The 17,680-nt window shown below is 41.8% G+C and overlaps 1 protein-coding gene across 8 annotated transcripts in view; it reads left to right on the forward strand.

The window, feature by feature from the left end:
* Positions 1-17,680, forward strand: part of KIAA1328 (KIAA1328 ortholog) — a 285,325-nt gene that overhangs the window by 96,936 nt on the left and 170,709 nt on the right. For 7 of the 8 annotated variants that reach the window (XR_012158833.1, XM_073343417.1, XM_073343413.1 and 4 more), the window contains exon 6: positions 14,923-15,050. Coding sequence is in view for 7 of the 8 variants with exons in the window: in XM_073343417.1 (XP_073199518.1) it covers positions 14,923-15,050 (128 nt within the window). In the remaining variant the exon portion in view is untranslated. The remainder of the gene's footprint in view (positions 1-14,922; positions 15,051-17,680) is intronic. The other variant, XM_073343418.1, reaches the window with a different exon arrangement.

Here is a 17,680-nt window from a genome sequence, read left to right on the forward strand (position 1 = left end):
GGTGGGCCATTTCCAATATAAATCCAGGGTTTAACAAGAAAGTCTGGGGGGAGTTGGGGGTAGGAAAAAACAAGGGGAAATAGGTTACCTTGCATAATGACTTAGCCACTCCCAGTCTCTATTCAAGCCTAAGTTAATTGTATCCAATTTGCAAATGAATTCCAATTCAACAGTCTCTCGCTGGGGTCTGGTTTTGAAGTTTTTTTGTTGTAATATCGCAACTTTCATGTCTGTAATCGCGTGACCAGAGAGATTGAAGTGTTCTCCGACTGGTTTATGAATGTTATAATTCTTGACATCTGATTTGCTATATTGATGACATCTACGTAAAAGAATAAATGGACACAAATCAGATGTCAAGAATTATAACATTCATAAACCAGTCGGAGAACACTTCAATCTCTCTGGTCACGCGATTACAGACATGAAAGTTGCGATATTACAACAAAAAAACTTCAAAACCAGACCCCAGCGAGAGACTGTTGAATTGGAATTCATTTGCAAATTGGATACAATTAACTTAGGCTTGAATAGAGACTGGGAGTGGCTAAGTCATTATGCAAGGTAACCTATTTCCCCTTGTTTTTTCCTCCCCACCACCCCCCGACTTTCTTGTTAAACCCTGGATTTGTGCTGGAAATGGCCCACCTTGATTATCATACACATTGTAAGGAGAGTGATCACTTTAGATAAGCTATTACCAGCAGGAGAGTGGGCTGGGGGGAGAGAGAACCTTTTGTAGTGGTAAACACCCATTTTTTCATGCTTTGTGTGTATAAAAAGATCTTCTATACTTTCCACAGTATGCATCTGATGAAGTGAGCTGTAGCTCACGAAAGCTTATGCTCAAATAAATTGGTTAGTCTCTAAGGTGCCACAAGTACTCCTTTTCTTTTTGCGATTGCAGACTAACACGGCTGTTACTCTAAAACCATCACAGTAGTGGTAATATGCTCTGACAATATCTGAATACATATCCAATGCACATGTGTCACAGAATTTTTTAGTCCGTATTACCTGTCGGGGTGGCATATGTGCCTGTCCCTTTCTCAAAAACTTCTTTATGGTATAAAAAGCAGAGCTGTTCTGTCATACCCAGTTTCTTCTCTATCACCTGTGATACGTCCGAGGAACTCCTTTCAGAATTTTTCCTACAGCAATGATTTAATTAGTAGTGTCAAGCATTTTTAGCTAGGCCTTCGGGATGCCTCAGGGGAACAAAAACTCTTCTCCTTCTGCGGTCGCTGGCAGTGCCAGTCTCAGTGTCTGTCTGTGGCAAATCCTTGAGGTTTCAGAACTTTCTGCCCTATGAGGCAGTCATGCCTCTGAATGATGTCCTTCATCGAGGCAAAACAGACACCTCATGTGTTCATGTCCTGGAGTGCTGTGAAAGTTCAGGTGCTTCTCAAAAGGGAGCTGGTGCTCCTGAGGGTTTTCCTTATGGAGCAGGTGATGAGGTCAGTCTGCAGGCATCCAGGCCCTTGGAAGATAGGAGGCTATTGAAGACTGCCCCATCCTCAACCTCCAAACTGGCTGAAGGGTCTCTGAGGCCTGTGCCTTCCTCACCTGGAAAGCATAGATCAGGCTCTTAACCCTTTAAAAAGAAAAGGCGAACATCACCCTCTCCACATCCACTTTGAGGCTGTGCAAGGCTACCAGACTGTTGGCTATTAAAGGTGCCTCAAAACTTAGAAAAAGTTCCCTGAGCACCAAAGTTGGTACAAGCCAAGCAGAACTGGACATGATAGAGTCCCAGGCCAGTACGTCCACGGTCATTCTAGCCTCTTCAGTACTGAGGCAAACCGAGAAGCTGCCAGCTGCTGCAGTACCAGGCAGAAGCCTGACTCTGATACCAACTACTCTGTTGCCTCTTGCACTGCCCCCCAGACAGTCATCCCCACATTGATCTGCAGCCATACCCCTCCTTATGCCATATAGGGCATGCTCCCCTGTGGCTATTGGAGCCGCATTCAGGCATGACACTAACGGGGTTCCTCGATCTGGCAACTTTGTCTGGTCAAGTTCCACCTACAACCATGAGGCGAGCTCCCTTCCCCTGCCCCTTTTGTTGCAGTACTGTTCCCTCTCCTCTTCTGATTCACGAGGAAGCCATCAGTCATCCCTGTTCAGGTTCCGGGACTCTGTGGTATTGGTCTTGTCTAGGAGGACACAATCTGCATGTTCATTGCCAATGGCAGAGCGTGGTCTGAACCCATTCTGGTACTGGACTGCTGATACCAAACCTCATGGGTTCTGGTGCTGTATGATCTTGGTATGTGTTGTATGTGGGCCCCCGGGGACCTCAGTACAACCCAAGACCAGCCTTCCCACTGTGCTCATGGCACAGACTGTCACACACCGGCACCAGAATCTGGACACGTCCCCACCACTATTCAGGAGCACACTGCTCTCATCCAGCAGGTTCCTGCTAAACAACAGATGGTACCAGCCATTACTTTGTCATTGTTGGATGATGTCCTGGCTTCTGACCAGTCAGCTTCTACCCTTGAGGACTGCAAGCATTCCAGGCCCTCATGGGTAGGCAGCAGCCTTGGAGAAACCAACTGACGAGGTGTGCAACACACCATGGAAGGTCTCAGTAGTTTACACATATCAATACCCGGACATGCAGCGATCCTGATCAATGAGGGGCTGTTACAACCCACAAATGGTCTATGGCAGATACTGGTGTCACTGAAACCAGTGTCCAGATGGGCAGAGAGACCATACTAGGTCCCAGCTACCAGGTACCAGGAGTTTGATTTGCACGTGGTATCAGAATCCCTGCTGGTGATGGCAGCCTATGAAAAAACTCGCCAGGGCAACCAGAAATTGACCCCTAAAGATAGAGTCCATGTGTCTTGATCTGCCAGGCTGAAAGTCCTGTTGCACTTTGAGTCTCCAAATGAGGATCTTGAACTACAAGGCAGTCTTGGCAACATATAACCATGTCAACTGATGTGCCTTACCACCTTTTATTGCTAAACTTCTTTAAGGTTATAGGGATGATTTTCAGACTATCTGGTGGAAGGTTATGTGGTGGTCAGAACTGCACCACAAGTGGCCTTGGATATGGTGGATTTAGCCTCCTGAGTGGTGGCCACAGCAGTCATGATATGCAGTTCTTCCTGGCTAACTTTGGCAGCATACCAGAAGAATTACAGAATACGATTGACTACCTGCCTTTTGAGGGTTGCTCATTCTTCTATGAGACAACTGATGCGGAAATGCGATTCCCTCAAAGACTTTAGGGCAATCCTCAGTTCCCTGGGGACCTATACCCCAGCCTCCAGATGAATTCACTTCAGGCCACAACCCTATCAACGAAAGCCTGAGCCCCCAGGCTGTAGACAGAGACGCTGGAGGAGAAAATCCACTGTTCGGGGAGTTGGTCTACCTCTCTGTCACATCTCCTTGCAGTGGTACTGGCCAGACAGCACATTTGGCTTGGTGCCCAAGGTCAGCATACAATTTTTGTTTTGTGTTCTCTGCCCTCCCTTCCTTTTGGCAACTGTCTGGTCCTCTTCTAGAAGACCTGGTCCAACATCACCTCAGACTGTTGAATTTTGGAGGTGGTCCAGAGAGAATGTCATTCAGTTCTTCTCCCTCTCTCCCCTCCGCTCCCTCACATCATCTTCTCTGTCCCTCTTCAGGGACCCCTCTTGTGAGATTCTGCTTCAACAAGAAGTGCAGTCTCTTGCTATGAGCACTGTAGAAGAGGGAGAGAGGGAGTGGGGATTGTATTTAAGGTACATACTCACTCCCAAGAAAAAGGGTGGGCTTACCTGATATTAGACCTCAAAGCCCTCAACATCTCTATCCAAGAAGCTCAAGTTCACCTCCATCGCTCCTTCTCTGGATCAAAAGGTTGCCCTCAATTCCAAGGATGTGCATTTCCATATCGCGATACAATCGTAATGCAAGTGCTTTCTGAGGTTTGTGTTGAACAACAAATACTAGCAGTATTGAGTCCGGCCCTTTGTGCTTCCTACAGTGCCCTCCATCTTCACCAAGTATGCAGAGCCATAGTGTTCTACCTGGACGGAACAAAATCCTTACAGAAATTGCCCATGCTGTTTCTGGCTTACACAGAAAAAGTCAAAGGAGAAGTTGTCTCTATGCAGAAAATGTCAAACTGGATTACCCAATGCATCAGGCCATGTTATGAACTAGCAAGTGTACAGCTGCCCAGCAGAGTAGGTGCTCGCTTCATCAGGGTGCAGTTCACCTCTGTGGCCTCTCTAGTGAGCCTCCCAATACAGGACTTTGCAGAGCAGCAACCTGGTAATCCATATGCACGTTTATGAAGCACTGTACATTAGCGTAGGCAGCCACGGAGATGCAAGATTGGAAGATCAATGTTGCAATCCGTAGTTACAGAGACTCCTCATACTCACTCCCTGTGGGGCTATTGCTAGGGAGTCCCCTAACGTGGAATATGTATACAGACTAGCACTCGAGAGGTTACTTTCCTGTATACTAACTAATGTTCTTTGAAATGTGTAATCCATCGACATGTTCCACAGCCTACCCACCATCCCCGCAGTGGTTAAGGAATGGAGTGTGGTGGGGTGGCTCCATCATTTATACCCTCGCAAAGCACGTGAAGAAAGGGAAGGATGCATGTGCCACTCTGGTAGGTACTGTTAACTAGATAATTCTCTGATGCATGCAGAGTGGAGGTGCATTTTACTAATATAGAATATATATATATATATATATATATGGACTACACATCTCAAAGAACATCAGTTACTGTACAGGTAAATAACTTCTTTTCTGAGGCACTTGATTTGCTGATACAAAGCTGGGGTAAGCCAGAGGTAAGCATCTTCAGAATGGAACAGTGGAAAGTTTTGTGAGTTGTGCACTAGATTCCCAGAGGTCAGTCTAACCCATGGATGCTTTCCAGTTAGCTCTTAACCAAGTTTATGCCTTCCCTTCTGATAGGATAATCTATGAAGAGTTATCTGGGTGACCCCAGGATGGCTCTAAACTAGATGCTGCATAGACTAAGCCAGCTGTACTTGGGGACACTACAAATCCCAGTACTTCACTTCAATTTAGAACCCCTGTCATTGGATAATGTGGCTTTGGAGAGTTCAGGCTTGGGGTGGGGGCTGGGTGGGAATTTAGTTCATTTGTCAGACACCATTCACTTCCAAGGTATATTATAGGCTGTAGATTTCCCCCACCCCCCTTAGAAAAGACTCTTTCCAGTACCCAGCTTCCTGCGAGAGTTTTATTGTGAAACGGATTTTCTTTCTTTATTGCATTGTGTGAATGCCCCAAAGCCCCTGTAACTATCTGGGTCCCATTATGCTAGGTGCTATACTAACAAAAGGCAATTTCTGCCTTGAGCTTACAGTCCAAACAGTAGTGTTTGGATGTTAGTAGTGTTTTTTTTCTATCTAAGCTTAGTGTCTGTACTTGAGGTACACCAGTTTGGAGACCGTCCCACTTAACATTTGCAGGTGAACATTTGTGAGTTTTATATTTAGCACTCAAGGGTTTGTTTTTGTGTGTGCGTGCGAGATCTATTTCTGGGCCTTACTGGAGATAAAATATTTCTAGAAGTTTTCTTTACATGATTAATAATGATTCTTTGTTCTGTTTCTTTAATCTCCTTAGTAATCTTGAATCACAAGGGAACAGAGAACACCAGAATGTCTTCAGATTTTGGTGGCGATGGTTCTGCTTGTCTGTGCTAGCTAGTGGAAAGGTGTGTCCCCTTCTCGATCTGGAACTAGAGGAACTGAAATACAGATAGCTAAATCCGAGTGAAGGAAAACAGGTTGTCTTTTTAATTCTCAGCTCTAAAGAGAACTGCATAGTTTCTCTAAACAAAGTCTTGCATTCTGAGCTCTAGGGTTCATATTAGTGCACAGTGGTTGCTTGGAGAGAGAATAGCACTAGTAAAAGCAGCAGAACACACCCTCTTTCAGACAATACTGTTTGAGAGCTTGGCTTTGTAAATGATGTAGCAATGTGCATGTATTAATGAGGGGTATAATAGGTTTCAGTGAAACTGGGAGATAAGATGTGTTAATCTTGTATATTAAGTAGTCCTACAACAATGAACCTTATAATGAGACTGTTATTAAATCTTTTCTTCATTGGCTTCAGTTCAGTGTAACCAGCACGTCTCAGCGTGGTGCATTTGAGGCCAGTTTCTAGAAGAAAGCACTAACTTTCTGAAGCCTTTGTCATTCTGAAATACTCATCTAAATTACAGAGATGCAGCTGACACACATGACAGAAAAGTGACTCTCTACCACACAAGATTTTTGTTTTAAAAAATTAAAATTAGTAATAATACTTGTACAGAATTTGTTGATTTGACCTCAACTGCCTTTCAGAAGAGAGTGCCTTGCATTTCCCTCATCGACAGTGTTGCTAGCAGATTGTGTTCTAACAAGGTTAGAAAAGCTGTCAAAATAGCAATAGTTCTAAAAGGAAAAAAAAATTAGCTAGAAAGATCTATGATTCTGTATAGTTATAATGAGAACAGCATGCAGGCTGTTATTTCACCCATGGAAACAGTACCACAAGAAGGGCAAGACTTCCTGGTGTATTGAGCTTTTCTTTCTCCTCATCCTTGTCCAGCAACAAGCCTTCGTGTTTTTCATCCAAGGATCACAAGACATAGGGGGGCTCAGATGCCCATTTTACAGATGGGGAATGATACACTTTAAGTGCATTCTGAAAATAATTCACACCAGCCAAGCCTGATGCAGGCAATGCAGGCTGCAAAAAGGCAACTGAGGGAGGTGACAACAAACATGATTTATTCTGATTGTTGAGGACTCAGCTGCAGCAAGGAATTGAACCGGAAACCTTTGTATCTGAGCGCAGTGGAGCTGCCATGTGGCTTAAGGAGAATCTGCTTTTCTCTCCATATTATTCCTATTTGAGGTCCAGAAGAGAAGGTTTCAGCCAGAGGCATCAAATATGTAGAATTGTGAAGAGTGATGATTGTTTCTCACAAGGAAGCAACAAGACTTAGAACGCTAAGTATTCCCTGGTGGTCACCCATTCCAGTACTAACCAGGACCAAACCTGGTTAGCTTTGTTATAAAATGAGAGGATGTTTTGTGGGCTTACATTCTCATTCTCTGAAAAGCAGCCGCCCTTTTAATTTAATATGTATGCTTTTTAATTCAGATGGAGGTCCTGTAGCTCTGTCTTGAGTCAGTTCAGGTTTTACACCCCTGGTGTCTTTCTCATCTCCTCATAGCCCCCCACCCTGTCCTCCAAACAGCTGCCACCCAGTTCATACTTTATCCTGTTAAATAACTCCCGTTAATGTGCCTTGATGGAACAGGCTGAGCATCCCTCTGCTGTATAAGATACCTCATTTTCCCCACAGGCTAAAACCATCTTTTCCCCCCTCAGACTCCTTAAAGGAGGTCTGTTGTCAAAGTAGAGAAAAGAACACAGTTGTTTGAGTGTCAAGTAGTATTGGTCTGACTAATAGCTTTAATGTAAACAGTAATAGTTGCTACTATCAAAGGTTTTTAAATTCTCACAAAGGTCTCCAAATAAACACTGAGCATTTCTGGAGATAAGCATTTTATGTAATACCATGAATGAATGTGAATAAAGGGGACTCCTTTTAGGAAGAATGGTATCAGTAGGATTACACAGTTGATTTGCATGTTTCAGAATGAATTGCTAGACCCTTCTATATGACAAAATTAACCTCCAGGTTTGACAGTTGCTCTCTTCTTTAAATTTAGGAAGAATGCTGTGGCTCTATAAAATGTTAGGCTATTGCAATCCCCATCAATGACCACTAGGGGGAGTGTTAGGTTTATTTTTCTTCACTGTGGAGCTGACCAGTGGTTTTGTCATCTTTTGCAGATGCACATATGGTAGAATATTATCATTTTATGGTTACAATTATGAGCAATTTGATAGAAAATGACAGCTAAATTATGCAGTGTTCCTTTTATTTGTTTTAATTTTGCACTCTAAATATGTAAAAGGAAAAAACAGCATGGTTTTTTGTTGGATTTTTTTTTTTGGTAGTGGGAGGTCTAGTACTCTCTTTGGCTTTGTATTCTTCCAACACAGCACAGGTTGAATTTACTTTTTTACTGCGCACGATTAAATATGTGCAGCCCTTCACAGATGCTGTGAGTATTACTGGGGAGAAATCATGTACTACTAAATCCTCAAGGCTCCCCATCAGAAGGATCATACATCTAACAGTTACGATGGCCAAATGCATAAGTAATACAGTTCTTGACCATTCCAAGAGAAACTGCATCCACTCAACTCAGATAATGGCTGCACCACCCAAGGAAATGCTAAAGGAAATTTGCATATTCCTAAAATCAATATGGATTTTGGCAAAGCTTCCTTAATGGACCCATGTGTGATCTCATCTCTCTCTCTCTCTCTCTTCTGACCCTTGTTTGAACATTCTATACCATCACAATTTTTAAACCAAGAATAAAACCCTATTGCTGTATGTGCTGGAACTAGCAATTTCTTATAAAGAATAATGTTTTGTATTGTGTGTATTCTGTTTATTCAGTTCTTATATTGTGTCTATCACCGTGATATCTGAGCACCTTTTACTTGTGCATTAAGCAACTTAACTAGTATCTATTGTGTTTGATTCATTCTTTCTCTCCCCAGGGGAAAGTTGTGTGAGCAGTTTTTTAATTTTTTTGTTTATTTTTATTTTTATTCATGCTTATTATATGGGTGCTGGAGCATGTGTGCATTTCACATGGAATGAAAAGTGGTGTGTTGTGTCTTTACCCACCTTTGGACAGGAACCCACCGAAGGCAAGCTGTCTAGCTTAATTGGCACATCCAGCAATGATAATTTTTAAGACATAGGGGCCCAGTTCTGAGCTCCTTGCTTGAACAAACTAGCTACTGAAGTTTCTGCTTTTTCAGATTAAGAAACTCATTAGTCCGTAGTAAGAACTTTGAGGTAAAATAACCCAGACTTCTGTGGGTTAATAGTGTTCACATACTATGAGGAATTAATTTTAACTTTGAAAGCTCTTAGTCTGTTCCTTTAGTCTTGCTGTAGTGACTTTTGGTTTGACCAGTTTTCAGAGGCCCTACATTCTATTGTGTTATCTCAGTGTTTTCAAATTTATTTTAAATGTATACTCAGGAAAGCCATTGACTAAGCAGAATAAAGTGGCTTGGTAGCTGCAAATACTAGCTCATGTAGCTCTGTCACTAGCTCCTGTAATTTTCATCTTATTTGTAGAAATAAATCATATTGGTACTTTGACCAGTATAGGAAGTTTAGTGCTTGTCATTGCTTTTTAAATCAATTTTAACAATTACTGTGCAGGTGGTATGGGTGGAGATGGAAACTGCATGTTTAAGTTACTCTGGACTTGTTGATGCCAGATGGGAACAGAAGAGATTTGAATCAGATATCTTACATTTGCTGTCTGAAAGCTCAAAAGGACTACCCTAGCCTAGTCCCTAACTTTGTTCTGAATGCTGTAGCTTTTGCTTAAGGTAGGTAACCATAACTTAACTAATTTGTATGCGCCATATGCAGTCTTGGCTCACTTCAAAGTGTAATCAAGTCATGAACTAATTATGATACCATATTCCCAAAGAATGTAAATTTAATTTCCCTTCAAACAGAATGGGAATGTATTAGCAGTTCCTTTATATGAGAGGTATATCATTCAATAACATGATGATGATGCTTCAAACAGGAGTGCGATTCTTAACTTTTGTGGGCATTGTGACCTTTTTCCTTATGTGTCTTTCTCTTTTACTTCTGCATCTTGGATTAATTTACCAGCTACTGGTTAATAGCATTAAAATAGTCAAGTGTGAATGAAAACATGTCTCTTGGGCTTCACATTTGAGAGCATAGAACTATATTATTATACTTACCTTGCTCCTTCATAGTGCTTTCAAATACTTGTTTCCTGAAGATCTCAAGTCCCAAGGAAGTTTTGACTTGAACTGAATACTCTTGCATCAGTATTAACGCCTGCCCCAGAACCTTTTTAATATATTGAAAAATGGATATGCAGAAATTTCCCTAGCAGGTTCTTAACCTGATTGTGCCAGACAGTCCACATAAGCTCATTTATATAAGAACCAGTGAAGTGAAGTTGTTCATAAAACATTTTATTAACTTCAGTCTTCACGGCATCTTCAGAATTTAGGTAATAAAGCTATGTGGAAGTAACCAGGCTTCACCTTTTCACAGAACAATAATTCACATAGGTTTAAGGCACATTTTTTGTGGTGTAATTTTGAAGGCCCAAGAAGCATGTGTTGTGGCCAGACTCCGCTTTGTGGCAATGCATTCATATTGTTCCTGTTGTTCTGAGGTGAACTGAACAGGGGGCCGGAGGAGGATATAAATCTATGTAGTGCTTATATTTTAAATACAAGTTGTTATAATAAACTGAATCGTTAAAGAGCAGTGTGATCTTCTAATTAAATTTAGGTCTTATCTACACTGTGTTGCATTGTGGACTATGTGAGGGAGGGGGAAATTGCAGAGTGTACCACAATTTGCCCTCTTACTGCCTTGTGTGGGCCCTGCTGGTGTGAACTAAAAGGTACCTAGTTTCTGTTAACATAGTCCTGTTTGAAGGAAGATGATGTTAACGCAAACTAGGTAGCTTTTAGTTCATGCCAGCAGTAACCACAGAGGGCAGAGTGCAACATTTTGGTGAGCTCTGAAATTCACACCCCCTATGTTGCACCATGGTGCAATTTAGACACAGCCTTACCCTTGCTTAGAATCTTAGAACACTTTGGTGTAGATTTTAATGTTTTTTCTACATGCTTGTTTATAAAAAATAAACTGCTGGTATTGTGCATGTGGCTTTTCATGTGTGAGTAGATGAAGCCACATCACGTTGGTTCTTGGTTTGTTCAAGTTGTAAAGCAGTGGGTACGGTTAGAGAACGATGCACTGGTTGATTGTTTTTGAGCATTGCACAGGTGAATATGCAGAAATGAAAAGCTTTACTGGGGAAGCTGATGGAGGAAGTAGGCTCTGTAAGTCAAAGAACCCAGTGGTGCCCATAGCTGTATACACCATATGTGTGGTGGATACCATTGGCAAGGGCAGCATCACCTGGGGAGTGGGGAAACGGGCAGTTTGCCTTTGGCCCCTGTTTGAGAAGCCCCCCAAACTGAGTGGCTGAAATTTGGCCCAGTAGCCCTTCCACCATGGCGGAGAGGCCATTGTGCTAAACCTGAGTGGCTCTGCAACGCCGTACGCCAAGTCACAATGCCACTCACTGAAATTTGTCCTCTCGACGGAGGGGCAGCCGGGCCAGACCTTGGTGGCTCCATGTGAAGTTAAACTAGCGGTTCAGTTGTGCGTACTATGGGAAAAATTTCTGGGGGAGCCCCTGGTAGAACCCCCAGGTTTTCAATTAAAAACAAACGAACCAAATGTTAGGAAATTAAATGAGGAAGGGCGAGCCAGGGGGAGGGAAACCCTGTGTCGTTGCAATATTAGTTTGCACTGTGAACATTACAAAAAGTCAAGTAAATGCTAACATGCCTACCGTGTAGATGTGTGGTATTTGCTATTATTTTTTCCTAAGGACCAAATTCTGTCTCCGATAGTGGGATGCGGTGGAGGGCCCTTGACTCCCTGACTAATGGGAAACTGGTAGTTATAATACAGCTGCTTATACTTGTAAACTCATGAGGGGGCTGCTACTACTGCTAACAATCCTAAATGCCCCAGAAGGGGCAAGTTGGAGCGGTGGGCAGTAGCCATGGTCCTGCCCCAATCCTGTATGTCAGTTTGCAGCTGAAGGGCAGTGCTGGGGGGAGCATACATTAACGGCCACCATATTACCCAGTTCACTCACCCCCTCTTCCTCCCCCCCCCCCCGCCCCTTGTGCCTATGGAAGTATGTCTGCTTCTGGCCCCCACAAGCATAATGCTACTAGCACCTGCTGCTTGGGCAATCCCAGCTCTCCAAGACAAACCTCTCAGAGCAAGGTTTTTGCTTCTCAGAGCTATATATGAACTCTGTATCTGTGACTTTAATCTATTGTTTCACTAAATGAATCCTATAAAATAGATGGGATATGCAGCATGGTGAATTAATATTGCTGTTAAAACCTGAACTTTTGCATTTCCTGACTTCTTATGAGTCTCTTGTTACTGTACAAGCTTAATACTGCATTAACAAACTTTTTTGTGTGTAGCAAATTACAGTAATTCAAGTGTTAATTTTTCATGCAACAAATGAGAATATAGTTCAGTGAAATCCTAAACAGCTGTAATCAGATAATTAATATCTTGTTAATCCAGTATTTGGACTCTTGAACTCTTAGAGATGTGACCTTATTTGAGCATTTAGCTATGTTTCAATTCTAGGATTTGTAGTCCTATAGATTTATTTTTTTCCCCTCCATGAAATTTGTGAGTTTCTTCAAAGCAGATTGTGAAAGCATTTCATCAGCCGGTGTGTCTATACAGGTACTTATAGCCTCCTCATCAATATTGTATCAACATTGTATCATTCCCAATTGAACGTGTATGGAGTAGAATCTTGTTAATTCCTACAAAGTAAGGTGCTCTTTCCCCACGTTTAGTAAAGATTTAATAGAGTGGAAGAGTAATATCTCATATTAAGGCTTGCGTCTTAGAAAATTATACAGCAGTAAATGAACTAGCTTAGTAAGAAGTATCATCATAGCTAAAACTAAGCTACATTTGTCTAAATGAATGAACAGAGAACACTTTGTGATATATTATACCTTTTTTGTTTGATTGCTTACTTGTTACTTCACAATGAATGTCCCTAGTATTGTGTGAATGAACAAGGTTTTATCTTCTAATGCAGGGATTCCTAACCACTGTCACAATGTGAACCATATTTAAAAAGGGAAAAAGTCTCATGGACTTCTCTCCGATCTTTCATGCTCATGCAAACCATCACCCCTGCCAGTTGTGAACGCACAATATCCTTTCGACAATGCCAGCCATTGCTGATGTGTAGAAGTAATGTTAGGGAAGCAAGTCATGTTTTCAGCTCTCTTTTAATTAAATTGAGCAGCTAGAAGCAAGAAGAGGCATCATCACGTGCACAGCAAGCTTCAAGGTAGCCAGTGGCCCATGGAGCAGAGTTTGGGGCCCTCAGGTGTAATGCATTCGCACTGTATTAATTTCATTGGGTGTGACTCTCAGACTGTATAATTTTCATGTTTGAAATACAGAACTATGTATATTGCACTGGCAAGAACAAGAATAGATATGCCCCAACTATGTGTGTACCCCAAAGCCCATTAGGGTATACATTCCACTCACCCACATAGATAGGGAACAGCGGTGGGTAGATAGTGGGGTAAAGTCCTGTTGTATGAGGGTGGGGCTGTTGGAAGTGGAGTGAATTAAGAGAGACATAAACAATTGATAAAGATAGGATTGTCTGTTTTTATATTCTGCCACATAACATGGGTTTAAATGAATTTGCTTATAATTTGTCTTCAGATACTGACATTTAACTCTTAGGCCGTATAAATGTACTGGCTTTTTCTACAGTAAAATTCATGCCCTGCGTCCAGGCTAATATGTTCACCTACTATAAACATTACTGCCTATGGTTACAGCCGGAATAAAAAATTCCTTTTATATACATCATAGCTGGCAGAGACTCCTGAGACCACCACAAATCACTTCAGCCTTTTGGTACTCTCTGACAAAATGCACAAAAACGTAAAACCGCTCAGGCTTCAGACAGATTGACTAGAAAAAGCAATTAGCTTATTTAGACCATTGTTTGTACCCGCCTTTATCACAAGATGCTGAGCAAAGGTGTTTTAGAAGCTCTCCTTATTACTTTAGCATTAGATCTTAATCACCTCCCTTCTGCTCTGTCCCCAAAAAGCTTTGCTCATCCCATTTTTGGCTCTTTTTTTTTTTTTTTTTTAAAGGATCGTAATGGGGAATAACAAAGCGGCGAGTTATTTATGCAGCCATGATTGGCAAAAATGATTGCAACACGAATTTGCCCAGAAGCGATGATTAGATCATAAAAATGTTAAGGAAATCTGTAACTCAACACCATTTTATATATTTGAAGAAGTTTTTGTTCCCTACCTTAATTGTAATGACTTGTTATTAAAGTATTTATTCAGAGTAATCTTTTTGGACATTGAGCCCTTAGCTGAGCCGCATGCATAATTGAAATCGGGGAGGGGTGGAATGAGGGGGGAGCATAAATGGTTTACCATGCTAAATGAGCAAGGGAGGGAATTACACAATGACAGGTGAAGAGCAGATTTATCTCCTTTTGGAATTTCAGTCCTGCAAGCAAGGCAGGACACTATAGCTAATACCCTTGCAAATACCACAGTTTGCTGCTTCTCCAGATAACAATCCAAAAATCATTGCTGGTCTCTGAAAGGCCTGTAGTCCTGCAACTGTGGTGGTGTTTATGATCCATCAGTAGTTCAAATTGAGTATGTGGGCACCAAATCCATAGCTGTACTTAAAAAGTGGAATATTTACCCAGTTGGCTATTGATAATTAAACTATTAGCACTATCCTCCTTAGTTGAATACAAATAGGACCACATATGCAAAGAGGGCTGTAACTGTGCTAACTGAAATATCATAACCTACCTCCTGTACTCAGCCCCTTCAAGTGTTTGTAAACTTGGAGAAGGTCCTTTGTCTCTGTCTTATGGGTGGGGGATAAGATTGCACTTGTGCTTGGTCTTTTCATTTCCCTTTAGGCACATCCATAGTAACCATCCATCTCCACCCTCCCTTCCCCCCCACACTCCATGCTCACATGGTGTGTCTTTCTCTGAACTCTGCATTTTATGGCTTCAGTTACCACAGGACAAAAACAGATTTACACAGAATAAATTGGTATTTGTTTGATTTTTACTTTTCAATACAGAATATTTTTTTTCCCTTAACTTGCTCTCTCACCTCTGCAGCAGCAGTACAGAGAATGCCAGGAACTTCTGAGTCTATATCAGAAGTATCTATCTGAACAGCAAGAAAAGCTAACGGTCTCTCTGTCAGAGCTTGGTGCTGCCAAGATGAAGGAGCAGCAGGTAAGGTCTCTCCCCTCACCATTTCTTTAATGACTACATTGCTGATCCCATTGAAAAACCCTTTCACTTACTGTCAGGGCTGTAACTGTAATGTGTTGTCTTATAGTATATAAACGTTCTTGCACTATTCTGTGATTGGCTTTTCCAATGCCCTTTCCCCTAATACATGGATTAGAGGTAAGAAATTATTACTTAAAGGAACGCTTGGATCAGTAAATCAGGTCAAGTTCATTGATTCTACTGTACTGCAGCGGGAACTGTGAGGAATCCTTTTCTTTGCAGTCTAAGGAGAAAGGTAAGGGGTTCTGTTGCCTTCCTTGAGCCCTTTTGGACAACATGTGCTTCACAGGGAATTTGTTATCATTGTAGAAATAGCCTTTTAAATTTCCAGCATAATTTTCAGTGAGTGAAAAAGAGGTGGAAGCAGGTGAGCTTGGCTGATAAGAACTTTTCCAGTCTATGAGGGAGTCCATCTCATTTTGAACTTTCATAAAACAGCTACTAATTACACATAAAGTTAAGAGAAAGTATTGCTTGAGATGCTGTATGTCCTACCTAAGTGGTTAAGTGGTCTAAGGTTCCCATATGCTGAAACCGGAAAGTAGCTAAAGACCTTGCTATTAGTGATTTGCTGATAGCTAGTTACTTGATTTATGTACCTGCTGATAGCTGATCCTTTCGCCAAGATGAAGATAATGGCTCTGACCAATGTTGTTCTTATCTACTCTTCTTCAAAAAAATTCCCTCTGCAGATCTCCATCCTTGGTGTCTCACATGAGCCTGGAGCTTCTAATAGTGGTATAGCTTTTAGGTCTTGAGCCTTGAAGCATCTGCTAGGGGCTTCTATTATCATAACAGTTATGTGCTGGCAATGAGCTCAGCACTGTAGAAAACCCAGAAGGTGGCACACTGTGCTTCGTGGAGCTTGCATTCTAACAAAACTACACAGACACAGCTAGCTATTGATGAAGTCTATCCTGGTGAGTGGCATTTGGCTTTTCTTTTTAATAAGTGTGTAACAGCACTTAACTTTGTATTTAGAAAGAAGAACTGACTTTCCCCTTCAGTTTCCTGTTATATACAATGTCCTGCTGGTGAGGTTTGGGTTTTATAAATATTGATAGAAATTTTTGTGTTCTGCCACATTTAAAATCTTGTGAATCTTTGACTGGTGTGGAGTTCCTAAGATTAGCAAATCTTTCCTGAGAACTTCTGGTCTTATTATTCTCTCACATACCTGCACTTCACTGGGGAATTTGAAAAAGCCAAGTTGAAGCTCTTTCAGTAGTTCAACACAGACCAGCCTGGCAGTGCCAGCTGTGTTTGTGGTGAGGCCATTACTCATGAGGAGGCGAGTTACGTTTGAGATTTTTTTACCTTGAACCAGTTGAGAGACAGACAAATATCTTTATCTTTTGCTCCTGGGTAATACCTGGTATCAAGTCATCCACCATAGCTTCTATGCCAAAATATAAAGGCAGACACAAGTAAAAAAGCATCACCTCAATAATGGGTGCATCAGCACATATCAGTGCAGCAATATTGCTCATTGCCATTTGATGAATAGTTTGGTGCCATGGAGTCATGATTGGGACTGACTCTAGCCCCAGTGTCTGTAATGTGGTGCATTGAGACCTTCCACCTTGCCTGTCCCATTTGCCCTCCTTTCATCCCATTTTAATGGCAGCAACTCTTTCTTTCCTGTTTAAGATGAGGCCTCTTCTTGCTGGCTACTTTCTAACTTTAGCCCTGCTGACACTTTTTGGTCAAACTTCTATGAACCTCAAGGTATTGAGCTCCTCTTCTGTGAACTCCTACTGGTTGCAGTCTCTCTGCAACTATGTCTACTCTACACAGTTAATACAAGTTGTTGGTACCTAGATCTGAGCACCTTTGGTAGCCTGGCTTGGGTGTGACTATCCCCACTGCTAAGCCGTGTCCTCATTATTTCTGCAATCACCTGTATGTGGGGGGTCAGGGCTGATTTCCCACTCTGGCACTTTGAGTGCAGATGGTGAGGGCCCACAAGTATTCTAAAACTTAATACTGGCCACTCCAGGCTGGTATTAAACTCCCAAGGTCACAGCTTCTCTCTGACCTAGGATGTGTAGATGCTGCCACCACCCAAGTGCACCCCCTTTTGAGAAACTAGGAAAGAGCACTTGGGAATTCCTTCCTGTGGGGTACCCTCAAGCCCTTTCACCCCCTCTTCTGGGGAAGAGCTGAGAAAGAAAACAAAGGAAATCAGCTGTTGCCACCAGCTAATTAAACAACATATGCACAAACCTCCTAGGACACCAAAAATCCAATCCTGTTCTTAAAAAAGTTAAATTTTATTAAAAAGAAAATACATCTGGAATATAGGCTTTTGCTAGATTTTAAAAACTCACTTACAAAAATTAAACGTCAAGAATAACCTTCTTGAGGTCCAGCGTAAAGGTTACAAGCAAAACAAAAGCATTTGGGGTTAGCACATAGGAGTCCATAAGCCTAAGAAATAAACAAACCTAATCACGTCTTCCTACACATTTTCTGATCTACTTACATATCTGGGTTTCCAAATAAGCAATTTCTAGGTATGATTCTGATTATTTTCATACCTGGCCTTCAGCTTTTCACAGCTGAAGTTT

The sequence above is a fragment of the Lepidochelys kempii genome, chromosome 5, assembly GCF_965140265.1.
Source record: "Lepidochelys kempii isolate rLepKem1 chromosome 5, rLepKem1.hap2, whole genome shotgun sequence".
Taxonomy (NCBI): Eukaryota; Metazoa; Chordata; order Testudines; family Cheloniidae; genus Lepidochelys; species Lepidochelys kempii.